Source organism: Pieris rapae, chromosome 9 (assembly GCF_905147795.1).
Source record: "Pieris rapae chromosome 9, ilPieRapa1.1, whole genome shotgun sequence".
NCBI lineage: Eukaryota > Metazoa > Arthropoda > Insecta > Lepidoptera > Pieridae > Pieris > Pieris rapae.
This window is the reverse complement of record NC_059517.1, coordinates 2,810,617-2,827,554: the sequence shown is the minus strand read 5'-3', so window position 1 is coordinate 2,827,554 and position 16,938 is coordinate 2,810,617. Positions and strand designations below refer to the sequence as shown.

Genomic DNA, 16,938 nt, shown 5'->3' with positions numbered 1-16,938 from the left:
TATAGATATGTAGTACTGTTTACCTTTTGATAAGGGATCACTGCACTTTCATTAGTTAATGTATTCCCTATATGAAGATAGACAGTAGAAAGTACAATAACTTGTATTTATTATTAATACTACTAGTACTTGTGTAATTTTTGTTAGACAGCGAGTTTACAATGCTTCTTTGTGGTCAAGTATAATAAAATCTTTTATGTTGCAGTATATATGTATCATATACACAGGCACAATTTTAAATTTTGCATAATTTGATTTATTTATAGAATATTTTATTACATAGTTTAATCTTGTTTATGGCATATAATATCAGTCACAAAATAGAATCCCTTTAGAAATATAAATAAAATTTTGTCATGGTTGTCTAGTTTATATTAGTAGACTCTATTATATACTATGTTTTCGTGCATAAGGCATCTTCTTGGTAAACCTAAAATGGTTGCTAAAAATTTCTGTAGCTTTTCTGACCTAGAGTGATGTAATATTGCAGATACTCATTGAATTTCAAAGTGCAGAATACTTTATTCATAATGCTATTTTTATTCAAATGCACAAAAGTTTCCATCACATTATTCATTTTTATATCTCTATAGCTACCAAGAAGTAATTACTTCACGCGAATTTTTATCTGTCGTAAAATATAAATACTATAAACATTTATATTATCACTTTAGTTAAAGTGGGTTTACTTTACAAAAATTTTGCAAAACTATTTTTTACCATAGTATATATTTAAACTACCAATAATTATGAACACACTTAGTTCTGGAGGTCTTCTATTTATCATTAGGAAAAAAATAATCTCTGATTAAAAACAGAAATATCCAAAAGGAAATAATACCTTTTTTTTATTGTTAAAATTTTACGTGTTCTAACACAATAAATTTGGTTAGGTAACAAGCATAAAATCTCGTAATAATTTGATCATATGTTTTTCTCGCACATTGGGCAAACACGTCTTAGTAAATTCGATAAATTCGGTTTCTTTCATTGATTTACTAGCAAAACATAAAACATCTGAATAAGTTTTATTATTGTCAACTTTTACTAGCATTATCGATACTAGAATATTAAGCCATGTGTTAAAGTAATTTACCAGAACCCAATATGGTGTTGTATAACAAATCGCGTCTGCTCAATGAATCACGTTTCGAAAGTCGATATCGAGGTTTAAATCGAGGTTCAAGTACGTACCAAAACTTATTAATTATGCAGTTTACACGATTTTACTATAGATACTTAACGATACCAATTTGGGCGTATTTGACAGCCAACATATTTTACTGTCAACAATGTATCATAGAAAATACTCTTAATATTGTATTTAAGTCCAAATTCCGCTTAGAACACCGCGATTCGAATGTTTAGCAAATAATATTTGGTATAGAACAATCACAGTTTACGTTTCGTAATTAATATTCTGACTCAAGATATTGGAGAATCGGAACAGTTGCTTAACTTTGAGTTAGAAACATTGTAGCTACCGTAATTTTGATACGCTGTTCTGTGTACTAATTGCCAACTAAATCTGACATACAAGTCATCATAAATCACGAGAAATTACTGTTTACTAGTTCCTTATTACAAATTTGAAATCATTGCAAAATAATTAATTAGTTAACGTTTGAATGTAGCAATGTAGTGCAAGCTTTTTATGTCATCTGACCGTACAAAGAGGAACGAACATACATTTGCAAAATTAAGACGTATGTGTACATAGTATTATATTTAATTAAAACAAATATAAAAGCAATTCTAAATGTGAGTGTAATTTCCCGTTAAAATTGTATTTCGATTCATTGTCTACAGGAAGATGGGATACTTAGTGCGAGGAAATTGCGATGCCGCCAGTCTTATACTTTTATACGCAATATGCTAGGAAATATATATATTATATATATTGGTATTCTTGTAGATTAAAGCATTTAATAACAGACAATTTAAATGTTTCTGTTTTTTATTTTTGGGCGTAAAAATTTCAGTTACTTTTATAGTATCGTAGAAAGATGTTGCCTAAATTTCAAGTTGATATGTATCCTTTTTGAAAACATTCAAGAAGTTATCGACACATACTTTATTGAATTTTACCCGCAACTGTTTGTGACATGTAATCTAGATTGTTGGGTAGTTTTCTGCAAAAACTAGATTGATAAACAAAAAATATATAATAATGTATTTCAACTCACGCGAAATAGATATGACAAGCGAAATATGCAAACAAAATTGAGCGTTTCATAGATTTCGGTTACAAATTGAATTTAAAACAAACCATACCCGTAAATGTATTACGCCAGCGAAATTTACAATGATTGTGTGAAAGGGTCATTTAACTTAGATAGAACTGGGTTAAGTGTACTTTATATAGGACGATGGTTTCGCTTTGAGTGGTCTACATTTATCATGAATAAATGCTGGTATTATCCGAAATGTTTCAATAAACTTAGAAATTTAGATAATATTTATCTTATTAAGTATATATGTTATCGTTTTAATAGTAAAAAAGATAAACGTCTCATTAATGCGATAACAGTTTTATTATTATTATATTTCTTGTTAAATAAATTATGATAAACCCTCATATTAAATGCTCGGAATTGCTTGCTGGTAGATATATCATATAACTTAGATATATTAATACAAATTTAGGTCGAGTCTAACCCATCCAGCTATTTAAGTAGTGCAGAGGTTTATGTCCTTCAGTATGGCATAAAAGCGTTTCTGCGGAAAAAGAAACAGCATTCCGTGAAAAGTCCTTAGACGTGTCCACTCACTACAGTTTCATCTGTAAAATGTATCATATAATTACAAAAAATCTGGTTGCGATTTAAGACAATTAACTACCTAAGGTATAATTTATAGCCATACAATTATGTTGGTTAGTGTAATTCAGTGTTTTCCAACCTTTTTTGTGCCACACCCCTTAGCCTTACTGAATTTCTTAAGCCCCCTCCATTTAACATATATAACTTTTCATTAATAAAAATTAAAGAAACGTTAATGATACCTATAATTTTTTTTGTAGGAAAAAAATACCAGGAAATTGTTTACTATATGTACACTGTATGTAAAACATGAACAACTCCAATTCTAATTTTAAATAATTTTCAATGCAATTAAATTTCAATCAAATTGCCCTCCTCCGGGGCGTGGGCCCCATGTTAAGAAATACTGGTTGAAAATTGTCTTCCAACACACAATTTAAATACCTTCATACGTAAACATGAATACATATGATTAAAAATTTAGAAATTACGAGGGTTTATTATAGGTCATATTATCCAATTAAGCTAATCATAAAAATGATAAGAGGCTTGCGCTCAATGTCATCCAGTAGACTTTAAATTATTATCAGTTAGCAATACTAAATTATACTTGAAGCCTTAGAAATGGCGATTTAGTTATAATTAGCTATACTTATTATATATATGTACGTACAAACTTATTTACTGCTTACAGACACAGGGTTACATATTATTGTTATTCAGACGAGACTTTGACACCCGTTTGCAAAAAATGTTTTAAGTAAATTCGACATCCTGATCTCTTAATTTTTTAAAGATTAGATATGTTTTGGATTTGGTAAAGCAAATTAATATAAAAGTTCAAGATTATATTAGATAGAATTAAAAACATTATTATACTAGATTAGAGATTTCGAGATATGTTGATAAAGTTGAGATGCACTGGATACGATGCATATCCATACATATTATTTTTAGGTAGAATAAATAGCCTTATACTTATTAGAGTTATCTGATCTTAAATTTGAAGAATTTAAAAGCAGCCTTTTTTATTCAAGGTTTTTCCTCGAAACATTAAGCTTATCAGTCTATTGTACTAGTGTTAGAATTCGTGACGAGCGTTGTCGCACGAGAATGTGACTGTTCATTACTCACTTTCGGATTACACGCTTAACGCGAGCACATCTTCATACCATTGTAGATAAAGACTTAAGATCTTAGAGGCATTTAAGAAACGTATAACAAAATTTGAATACCAATCGTTTTACGCCATTCTCTTCGTAATTATTGTCTTCCGCAAAGTGAGCCACAAATGCATGCGTTTGATACTTTATCGACCTCATTACAGAAACATTTCTATTTAACTTTCGTTCAGTTAAATAATTCCAGTTTTAATAAAAAAAAAGTACTACATGTTTAACATACACTAACTTCGACAAAAGGAAGGCCTTCTCTAAATTCTTCCACCTGTATCATCCCCACCATTTTTCAATTCTTCCCCGCTATCCCTTTTAATCCAAAATGTTACTATAATATTAAGGTCTATCATTCATTTATCTTTCCTTCCATAAGTCCATAGTCGGACATAAAATTTCGTAAATATGTATATGACATAGAATTTTTAATATACTAAGGATATTAATGGACGACCCTGAGTGATAATGAAATAGCTATCTCTAAAAATGACATAACACTAGATTGGATTTGGTTTTAAATTTACACAAAATTAACATGCGAGGCGGCAGCAACCATTCTGCAAGATCCAATTTGTGGAGACAAATGTTGATCAAGTTTGTTTTTATTGTTTTGTGTTCTTTAATAGAATATTCTTTGTTGATTGCAGGAGTGGAGTTGCTTTATATGTGTGATTGATTTTGGTACCTTGTTTTAGCAGACCCCGTAAACTTTTCTTTAGAATTTTTTTCTTTTCAAACCAAAAAAAAACCTTCCTCAGAGCTCAAGGAATAATTTAAAAAATACTCTTTATATTCGACTTAGGGTTCTTAAAGAAAAAAGCGTACCAATTCTTAAAAGGCCGGCAACGCACTCGCGAGCCCTCTGGCATTGAGTGTCCATGGGCGTCGGTATCACTTAACATCAGGTGAACCTCCAGCCCGTTTGCCCGCTGTTCTATAAAAAAAATGGAATCAATATTTTTTTTATTTTTACCGACCTTTACGGCATAGGCACATCGTTTACTCCAATACAATGCGGTATGTTTAATAATTCTGACCGCATCATAACGTGCCGTTAAAATTTATTGCTGAAACTCAAAGTGATTCCAGTTTTTTTGCGAAAATCGATTCATATTTTGTTATGATATATTAATAGTTAATGATGGTGGCTCGTAGTTCATCCTATGGAATAAAATTATACTCATTAGTTGAGTTTTGTGATACAACACGTGTTATTTTACGCATAAGTTTTGGATGATTGAAGATTACTACTGCTGCATATTAATTCTGATAGCTGCAGCGTCGCAGTTTATTTTCTTGTTTTGTCTTAGCTGATGAAACTTTGATGGTTTCGAGACAGAAAATTTCAAGTTGGTATGTAAGACACAAAGTATCATACTTTGTGTCGTAAAATGCATCAATGGGCAAAAACTTCTACATTGTTGTGTTTAGCATCTCCATACTTCTGAGTTATAACTGTATTCAGATGATTTTAAAGGTCAAATTATTTCTTTAGATTATGGGTTGTGGCATCCCGAATTAGTTATGGCACCTTCAGAAAGTGAGAGCTATGAAACGTTCATACTGTTATTTATTACTACTCTAGCGACACACCTTACCGCTCCCGAAAGTGATAATAAATTCGACGATAAACAGAAACATTTTTGTTGTTAGAATATGTTTCTACCCTTCGAATAAAGGGAATAGTCATTCAAGCATCTTACGCCTGGCTTCAATAACAGACAAAACTCTTTAGGGTTGCACCTAGGAATTCTGCCTAAAAATTCCTAATAAGCCTAGCGCTGGGACCAACATTGAGTAAGAGATCGCTATCGCTATTAAGAGTTATTGACTACCGGAATAATGGTACCGGTAATTACCAAACAGGTATAATTTCCCCAGAAGGCCTACGCTGTAAAACTAACACAATCATTCCAAAATTAGATTCCGATAATTACGACGTTGCAATTTACACCTTTATTCGTCCAAATAACTAATGTCTAACTAGGATTGGGATTCGGATTTAGCAGGCTTGCTGTTGGAACTTAAACAAATTCGATAATTATTATCTGTGCTGGTAATAGTTGAAGTTTTGGTATTTATACTATAGCATTTCTTATGCCGAGATCTATAGAGCGCGCTTTGACTTAACTCAAACTTTACTAACGAAAAACTTAGCTTAGTGTACACTTAGCATAAACTATGATTTGGTATTTATAGACATTTTAACGGTAATATTAAGCTAAGCACAAGCTAAGACAGAAAATGACAAAATACAAAGTGATGTTTCATTTCACGGAATACCTTCTTTATTATTCTTTAAAAAAGTATAACAATAACAAATATTTAAACGTCTAAAACGGTACACATTTATTGATATCTATTTATTTTATTATTGCAATAACTAGAATTTTACAAGTTTACCTTTAGAAAAATTATTTAAAAGTTAAATGACATAATTACAGAGATGACAATAATTTTTTGTTATGTAGAACGGATCGCATTGTTATGACAACTTGTATTTACAATTAAAAATTTTCAATCGCTTTTTCACTTTTGCTGTTTCTGTTTGTGTGAGCTGTTACAAATGTTTAATTATACTTTAAAACAACGACTGGCTTTGACTTGGACCTGGACCTAGCTTTATCGAAAGTGACATAATAGAGAATATAGAGAGAGAGTTCTATATTTAATAGAAAACATTGCAAGGGTAGGAACTGCAGCCGATATGAATCCCCGAATACCAAAAGTATATGTTCGGAACGAACACAACCAAAATGAAGCTAGGACTACGGTCAAAATTGACAAATACCAGTAATATAAATATTGCTTATGCTGTACTGCATAATATAGGTATAGAGAGATGGGATGCTTATGACGATGGCGATCTTGCTGATCAGACACCAGAAGTTGAAGAACACAAAAACAATGAAATACATCCTACCGGTCTAGCATTCCGGCAATCCGTGATTGCCCAATTTAACTACGTTTTTGGTAATAAAGAAAATCAAACAAAACTTATTGTATTTTAATCATTTATTTTCCGATTCTTTTTTTAACTGTAAAGCTTCTAATGATAATTTATTTTTTTGTTGAAGAATCTATTTCTAACTGATTTTTTAATTTTAAATGTTCCATTTCTATCTCATATTTTCTTTTGTTGTTGTCCAACTCTTGCCACAGCAATTTTTTTTAAGGTCCTCAAATGAAGGTTTATTTTTTCTGCTTGCTGATTGACTTTTAGTGGTGACTTCAACACTGGTTTCCGTCAACCCAGCTTCTTCAGTCCAGTTGCGGCTTGTTCCCGGCTGATTTACATATTTAAATGTAGCATCTATAGAGGACGCTCTTGCCCTCTTTGGTCTCCAGCTTTCACTATTATTGTCATGATCAGTACCAGCTAAAAAAGTAAACAGTCTAATAAGTAAACATTTAGGAATGTCTTATATTGGCTAAGATAACCATTAAATTTTTGCCGCCGGCTTATACCTAATTAGTGAATGAAGTGTATGAAGATCTTTGTATTTATCTTACAGCATATTGATATTTATAGATAGTGTAGATACTTACAGTATGTGACACGGTAGAGAAGATTAAATATCTAAGATATTAATATTTTTAGGCAAACGAAAATAACAGATTTGAAGCGAGAGTTGAAGTTAGTTTGAATTTTGTTGTCAACATATGTCACTGCTATAGGCCAGATACGACAAAATAAAAAGTCAGGTAAAAGATATGATGGCAAAGTAAATTTTGGGCCATTATTTTTGTTAGGCTTATAGTCAAAGTTTTTGGTAAGTCGTCGATTTCGTGGACTTGAGATTAAGCTAAGCCAACACTCCGAGAGATTCGTAGTTTGCTCTATAAATACCAAATATGACTTAACTCGATAGTTTAGTCTGAGCAAAGTGTAAGTGCGCTCTATAGATCTCGGCATTAGACCTATTGCAGCATTTTTGCCTATTGCCTATTGACCTATTGCAATTCTAAATTTATTATTGGCTGTGCCAAAAATAAATTTAGAATTATTTCGGAAAAACGCCTTCTGTATGGCAATTAAAATTTACAATAGATTACCGAAAGAACTTAAAGATCTTCCGACAAGAATCTTTAAAAAGCGACTTAGTGCATTACTTTTAGAAAAAACGTACTACTCAATAAACGATTATTTGTGTGAGACATGGTAATTTATATAAATTTAATTATGTATAATAATTGACTTAATTGATATGAATCTGACTAATAATGTAAAATCTAAACTAAGATAAATTTGCGCGCCACTGTGTGTGGCAGAATATGCGAACGACTGACAATTGTACCACCTTGACATTTTATACCATATTCGTGCAATAAATAAATTATTATTATTATTATTGATTCTATAATCGGCTGACTGGTCTTCTTGTTTATATGGTTCTATTTGAATATAATCATCATGTTGCAATCAACACACTTCCTTATTGAAAATGCATTATTTTTTAGTAATATTATTTTAAACTTCAGTTGTAGTTACGATTGGTCACCACCTTGGTCTGACGACCGTTTACCTGTAACTTCTAACAGCGGTAGCGGTTTCCACTCTGATTTCAACGTTATGTAGGTACCCCGCTATTGGTTGCGACTGAATCAGCGCTACGGATATTGATAAATAATTGATTGGTATCAACACTGGATTCTGATGGAGTCTAATTATCCAGATAAGTTTCTAGTAACACCTGTGGTCGTCCTATAATTACTAATAAATTACTCCAGTAAGGAGGTGCTTTCCTCGTTACCAATTTCCCTGGAATGTATTGTTTTAAGTGTTGTATAACTTCCCCATTCACCTTGAGGTGAAGAAGTAAATACAAGGACGATGGACATACTTAATGGTTTAAAGTAAAAATGATTACAAATGTAAGAGCAAGCGTCTAATAGTTATCTGTTAAACTCTGTAAATAGGCACTTGTAAATCGATAGTTGATGGAAATAAATTGACCTGTTTATAGTCAACCCTATTTGTATGCGTCGCCCAGGCTATGGGTTAGTGGGGCGGGGTGAATGACATTTTGTGTGTGGTAACTAAAATTGCAATTTTTCTAACGTGTTGAGATTAATTTGATCATTCTCGTAGTATCTGTCTGTATGGGTAAGATTCAGAGTCGAAACATATCACTAATCCCGTAACATATTGGATTCCATTACAATAACACTAAAATAAAGTTTTTTTGTATATTCTTTAAAATCAATTGAGACGATTTTTTTACATATAGCTAATGTTCCATCAGCGTTCGTCGTGGTAGAAGACGAAATTCACGTCCGTCGTTTTACAATTGAGCGCTCTTAAGGCACCTTTTGCCGTGCACCACCACTTTGTGGAACCAGCTGCCCACCGAAGTCTCCAAACCTCTCTAAGATAAGAGTCTACCAAGTCGTAAAAGACGGGCAACGCACTTGCGAGCAGCAGCCTTCTGGCAGTGTGAGTGTCCATGGGCGGTGTCACTTAGCATCAGATAAGCTTCCAGCCCGATAAATAAAAATGTGAGCCGTCACGGGACGCCTGGCAGATGTGAAACATCGACATTATTTTGTAAAAGTAATATGCAGAAAAGAACAAACTGTGATAGGAATTAAATATGTTATAATAATAAAATAAAATATTACGATTTTTTTCCAGATAACGTGACTATTTGTTGAATAAACATTATTTTCATCAAATATTTTTAATGTGAAATTTACTACTGCATTTAGACTGTATATATCATATAGCGTGAAGCAGCACGCCAGAAATCGGTTTTACGTGCTTCTATAGATGTTTCACATCAAAAATGTATCTCTATAAAATACCGATTCTTTATGTCGGAAAAATACTCAAATACTTACTTAAATATATAAAATACACTGATCTCTGACAATCTTAAAAATACATATAATCTTTGCTTCTATGTATTTAATTTCATTGTAATTAGTCCAGCTAGCATAGACCTTATACTCACATTTCGGTATACTTGCTCTAATTATTTATTGACCCCAGCGCAGTTTCAGCGAAGTCCAGTGCCAAAAGGCATGCCAGATCTGAGTTAAAATAATGACATAAGTAGTTGGACAGAGAAGCAAATTGACCTACTTTTACTTATTTGCTACGGAGATGAGTCTTCGACGTTTCTCGTGATTAAAAATCTCTTCAAGTTGCCGTTTTGTTTGAGATATTTCATACGTTTCGAGCGTCGCTTAGGTGTATTGGCTACTTTTGTGCTGGTGCATTCTATATTTGAACCTTTTCGAGGTTCTTGTGTTGTCTATAATTTATGGCTGTAGTAGTACTTAGAGAAATGCTTGTAACTATAGATAAAGACATCGATTACATAGATACAATAGGCTTTATCGTTTAACGGGGTTTTTTTTAAAAAACGATTGTGAAAATCATACTTAAAAGTATGATTTTCACAAACTTTTATCTCCATTAAAGCTTTTCGTAGTTTTAAATGTGTCTGACGGTCAATAAGTTTTTTTTTTATAGAACAGGAGGCACACGGGCAGGAGGCTCACCTGATGTTAAGTGATACCGCCGCCCATGGACACTCTCAATGCCAGAGGGCTCGCGAGTGCGTTGCCGGCCTTTTAAGAATTGGTACGCTCTTATAAGTAATAATAACTTTTCATAGCATACCATGGATTATAAACTAGTGTTGGCCTAGTGGCTTTAGCGTGGGACTCTCATCCTTGAGGTCGTAGGTTCGATTCCCGACTCTGCACCAATGGACTTTCTATGTGCGCATTTAACATTCCCTCGATCGGGGAAGGAAAACATCGTGATGAAACCGGCCTTAGACCCAAAAAAATCGACGGCGTGTGTCATTCACAAGCTGATCACCTTGCCTATTAGATTGACAGATACAGAAATCTGAGAGCGATGTAAGTGACGATAAAAATAGATGATGTAAAGAATTTACACGAATTAAATGAATTTTATTTATTAACCGACCGATGAAAAATCCGCAGAGTTCGAAAATATGTGACCCAGTCGACGCCTGGTATGAAGCTTTTGCGAGCGATGTATATATATAAGGTGTATATATGTCACAATACCAGTTACGTTATGTCGCATTGATCAATTTATGCAAAGGCGTCTCCCAAACAAGACTCACATCCAATATTGCTTCACTGCAGTTCAATTTCACTTTGTTATTGATCGGTAGTTATATCAAGTACCAATAAAATGGGTTGGTTATCCATAAATAATTTAGTTAGATTCTAATTACTCTTTAGTTATTTAGTAGCTAAGGGTCTCATGCCCTGAGGTCGGACATTCGAATTACTTAATTACAAATTTGATTGAAATCGCTTAAGTAGTTTAGGAGTCCATATCGGACAAACAACGTGACGCGTAATTTAAATATTTTAAGATTAATACATTATAGTACAGTATATCGTGAGTCCGAAAAATATGAAATATAATTGTAAAAAATACGTTAATGTAGACATATTAATGTCAGTCTTAATTGAGTAAATAATTTTAATAGGATTTATAATATTCTTTACTTGTAATTTTGTTTAAAGCCTTTGTTATTTCTGTAACCATACAATAATTTTTACACAATGCAGAATATTTGGTAGCACTATAGGGGGTCTTTGATTTTATTATTTGGTGGTTAGGTGGTTACGGTGGTTATTATTAAAAAGAGTGGCGGAGAGTTTATTGCTTGTTCTTCTCTTCCCTTCTACGCCCCTGATTTGAGAACTGGCAGCAAATGTAAAATTACAATAATGTCATATATTTCTTTTCTTTTTTTGACGTTCATAAGTGTACATTATGTTCCCTCTATGAATAAATTATTTTTGACTTTGACTTTACGTCAAGTAATTATTTACTTTTTTACACATATTATCCACACATTGTTTATGCTTGAGAATGATGTCCATTTTCGTGCATTCCTACAAAAAATTATACGTTTAGTTACTAGTAAAAAATAATTGTTATTTTTGAGAGTGTCGCTGACTTGCAGTAAATCTGCTTATGTAATATTTGAACAGCCCATTAACAGTATACAGTATAGTACATATGTCTGATATTTTTTTTCCAACTCGGTCTGCCTTTCAATACTGAATGTGTGCGTTTCTTGTGACTTGCTGTTGTCCTGTGCTCCGACCATCACCATTTCTTGTATTTTTTTGTAAAACATCTTCCAGACTGTAATCTTTCCGATAGGGTATTGTTATTTCAACATGGTAAATAATTGTTAGTCCTTTCCTACCAACAAAAACCAATAAGGGTCTAATCTTTAAGTCAATTACATTCTTTATATTATTTCACAATATGATTTCTACCAACCAAGTAATATGGTTGGTTTTCGCGAACACCAACTGGATGTTTTTTTGGAAGGGTTTACCTGTTCAGAGCTCCGAGATTGTATTATTGGCATATTGATTAAGGAATGCACCTGACGCGTTGCATTTTATTTAAGCAAATTTTTCGAGCTTCTTATTATGTTAGTAGAAGACTCTAGAAAGCCGTTATTAGCTTTAATTATGTAATTATGTGTTTTGAAGTGACACAATTTAATCAATTTTCTTATATTCCCTAAAACGAAATATACATTAATTATTAATATATACATGTTGTATGTATTTTCATTATAGCTATGACTATATTTCATGGGATGCCGAACTATCTGGTGTCACTGAATGCAAAATTGGTTTATTTCTTTCCTAAAGTTTCTGAACTATCAGTTCGCAAAGATCGTCCAGGTACTTTCATTGTTCCGTATGTGTTAACTGACGTACTGCTTTTGTCAGAGGTACGTTTGTTTTCTGCTCTAGTTCGTACCTGGATATGGAGGTATATACATTATAATAGCAAACCTAGTAAGTGAAGGTTAAGCAAAATATTTTGCTCCTGGTCCATGGGACGGCTTTTATTTAAAATTTTAAATACCTTAGGTTGAATATCTGAACTCATATATCTCAAAATGGTTGATTCAAGGTAAATAGGTAAAAAATATGCAGTTTAAATGTTATTTAAACTCAAGGTAGAACGAAGACCTTTCTATATTTATTTTAAGGAATACTTTTGATCATTACTGATTGAATAAACGTAATAATGATTCAATATTATTTACCTAGACACTTAAGTTATATATTATGTCCCCTCAAGAAGCCATATCTCATAAATTAAAACTGTTCCTTAAGTAGGATTACATATTCTATTTCATTTACGTCTAAACACTTATAACCTATCTCAATCCATTTTTCACCATCTGAGATATCCAATTATTGATAAAAGTGTACCAATAACTAATCGACGGATTGATATAAGATAGGAGATCGATCGACTGTCACGGTCTGATCTCAGATTGTTTTCAATTTTGTTGTGGATTAATTATTGGGTTCGGGTGTTAATCAATAAGTATTAATTATTTATTTCCGAAACTAAACTCTGGCCCTGCGATTTTTTTAAAAGACTGGCAACGCACTTCCGAGCCCTTTGGCATTGTTCATGGGCGGTATCACATCAGTTACGCCATCTGACCGTTTGCCCCCTGTTCTAGTCCAGACTAATAAGACCAGTCTAATAAAACAAATAAATATTTTTTTGGCCGCGATGATTACGCGAAACTGTCGTAATGTAATTAATACATCACTAGTAATTATCAAGCGATGTTCGATTAATACTCGTTTTCATTACTGTAACGCATTACATCAAAATAATTGTTATTGCGAAATTTTTTTTTACCTAATAACTCTTGTCATTATGTGACACTAATGGTAACGCGATACAGATGAATGTTGGGCTGTATGTTATTGTCATTTTTTTCAATCAATTTTCTTATACCTCTTCTCTAAAACGGAAGAGATTTTATTGTATGTATATTGTATATGTACTTTAATTAAATGCTGGGATATTTCGTGGGATGCTGAAATATTCTTTAATTTTTATTTCTTTGCCTGAGTACCTTACTCGTTTGTAAATGATAGTTGACAGTATTGGTGATCTTTAGGTGGAATATTTTTAATATTATATCTACTTAAATAGCGTAATCAAAGGCCCAATTGAAGTAAACACGACTGTTTATACTGAAAGATCGAACCCGAGGCTATATTTACCGTTCTCATTTGGATTTACAAGGACCCCACGAATATGATCCTTATACCAATGGTATCAGATTTTACAATTGACTAAACAGTCAGTTCATCATCATAGGTTATGAGAAATATAATATTTTGTTATTATGTGCCTGTCTGCTTTTAGAAGAAAGTTTATAAGTAAGATCTTTTGAGATTCGTGGGATTTTTAGGGAATAACTTTGCAACAAAGAAATTCAAAAATTTACTAGCTACACATGGGATTTTTAAAACTAGTAGGCTTTATACACGGTTTCTATTATGTATATATATTATTTTTTAAATATATAATAACTATTAATAAAATGAATCGCAAAATATGTTGCTAAAAACTCGAAGGCTTGATCCATTCTTATTTTTTAATTTATTTCTTGAACTCTGATGAAGGTTTTTGTAGAGGAAAAAAATCATAAAATTCAGATTCAGAACAGTCGCTATGGGGTAACATAGTAAAATGTTACTTATGGTATATAGCTACTAAAAGGGTAGCCAAGTACCAAAAAAACTTATTAAGGCGAAACTAAGTTCACGTAGGCAGCCAGGTAAAGTTATGTGCCGTTTGCGCCTTAATTTCTAATAGACCAACATATGCCTGATTAATAATTACATTAAATCCAATTCTACCTATAAAGTTCCACTGAAAGTGAGAAAGTGAGTGTATACATATAAACTTGAAATTATTTTAAAGAAGTTTCAAACTATTAAAAACTTCAATATGCTCTGATAGGGTAGACTCTTTTATATATTTTTCTCCTGAAATGTAGGGATAGTACCTTTGAGATAAATTGAATTTAATCATTTGCCAATCAAGAATGAGCAAATATTAGTCGATTTTGTACCGCGAAGTTACAGACTTCAGAAAACAGCGGCACAATGAACAATACGTTGCAGTCCCTGTTAAGTATTGTTTCAAGTTTAAAATTGCGTTGCTTTTAAGATTTCGCGCGGTATATTGTACTCTATCGAATCGCTTGTGGCTTTTGTTCATTTTACACTTTATTTTTAGAGTATCTAGGCTTTTACGTGTCCTATATTAGATTTATGAGCATTATTGGACTAGTGGTTTGATCGTGCGACACTCATCGCTGACGTCGTAGGTTCGATCCCGGGCTGTGTGACAAAGGACTTGCTTTCTTTGTGTGCATTTAATATTTGCTCGGTGAAGGATAACATCGTGAGGAAACCGGCTTGCCTTAGACTAGCACAGTAGGCTGATCTTGTCTATTAGATCGACAAATTGATTAACTAAATTCTTAGTGAAATCGTAACAAATAAACTTTAACTAAAATTATAGTAGGACCACATAGGATTCACGGAATGCTTTTGTAGCTAATAAATCCTTTACTAGCAAGGTATTTTTAAGATACATTATTTTATTATATAATTACTAAAGAGTTAGAATACGACGTTTTGATTAAGATTTGTTTCAAAGTAATACTAAAACATATACCAATAAGACGTTTCGAATCTTCTAAGTTATATCGTTTCGTTACTATAGATATTCTCTGATAATTTTGCCACTAGATGAGGTTACGTTGCATTCTTAAAATTCCACTTTGAGCTACTACATAAAATCTATGCATACTATAGCAAAAAAAAACAAATGTTTTTACTTGAAACGCGCCTAGACTAGTTCGTGACAGCAATGGTATTTTAATACAAGACATAATGACTTTTTTATTGGCATCTTTTTGTAAGTAAAACCTCTTTTGAGATAATGTGCTTTTTCAGAATTCTCGCTCGTCAGCGGTTTAATATTGGATGTAATTATCTATCTAAGTGATACTATTTGCATAAAGCCCTTGTGGATTTGAGGTAATCCGTTAATCCTTTTGGGTTGGAAATTTGCAATGTTTGGGCGGTCTATGTGGGTTGTGATGAGGTTTAATACATCTTAAGCGTCATACTTTTTATAGCATAGTATACATATTAGTTCAAGTAATTCGTTTCTCATCGTCTATGAAAATAAATAGATTTTTACATAATATTGATAAAAAATTTACAACCTTCTATATATTTTTACAGCTTACGTCTGATAGACTTATAACTAATAATATATTTTTACTTAGTTAAATTACGAACATATGTTTTATCACTCCTTCTTTACGGTGCTCCATACCAATTCTTAAAAGGCCGGCAACGCACTTGCGAGCCCTCTGGCTTTGAGTGTCCATGGGCGGCGGTATCACTTACCATCAGATGAGCCTCCTGCCAGTTTACCCTGTTCTATAAAAAAATTAAGTTCACTATATACGTTCGAAGGTTTTTAGTTGTTTATTTTGAGTGACGTAATCCTAGTTATTCCTTTACAGGTGTACGTAGCCCTCTTCAAGCCACTTCGGGTGTCGCGGAGGCAGTTCCGACGTGTTCTGATGTGCATGCGCAATGTCAGGCACCTCAAGTGTCATGAGCTGTACGCCCATGAGAAAGTCACAAAGGTGGACAGTCTGTCACTTGTGCTAAGTGGAAAGTAAGTGTTTTTTATTTTAGTAATATCTTTATTTTTTAGGTATCCTCAACTATTTCAAATTTACCCAACAGAAGGTTATTCGAAAAAATATTTATTAAAGTACCTAATCATAATTCTTCTTAAGAAGAGATGTAAGGATCTACTTTCAGAAACATGCCGCTAACAATAGCTACATACAGCTATTAAAGCAGCTGAATGTCGAACCACTTTGACAAAAGGGTCCATCAAGAGTACACTAATTCTTAAAATGCAGATGACGCCATCCCTCTGGCATTGAAAATGTCCATAGCTGTTGGGCCGGTCCAATTAACATCAGACGAGCCTAATTTAGAATTTAGAATTGAAGAATTTTAGGGATGGAAGATTATTTTATGTTCAGAGGTAATGATAAGTGTATACTAGAGAATGACATACCTGGGGTGATGTAATAGCCTTGTCGCATTAACACCAG

At 32.6% G+C, this 16,938-nt stretch overlaps 1 protein-coding gene across 2 annotated transcripts in view; it reads left to right on the top strand.

Annotated features, from left to right (window-relative positions):
- The window catches only part of LOC110999684 (blood vessel epicardial substance), a 41,001-nt gene that overhangs the window by 1,185 nt on the left and 22,878 nt on the right, over positions 1 to 16,938 (top strand). For both annotated transcript variants that reach the window (XR_006750407.1, XM_022268870.2), the window contains exon 2: positions 16,330 to 16,487. Coding sequence is in view for 1 of the 2 variants with exons in the window: in XM_022268870.2 (XP_022124562.1) it covers positions 16,330 to 16,487 (158 nt within the window). In the remaining variant the exon portion in view is untranslated. The remainder of the gene's footprint in view (positions 1 to 16,329; positions 16,488 to 16,938) is intronic.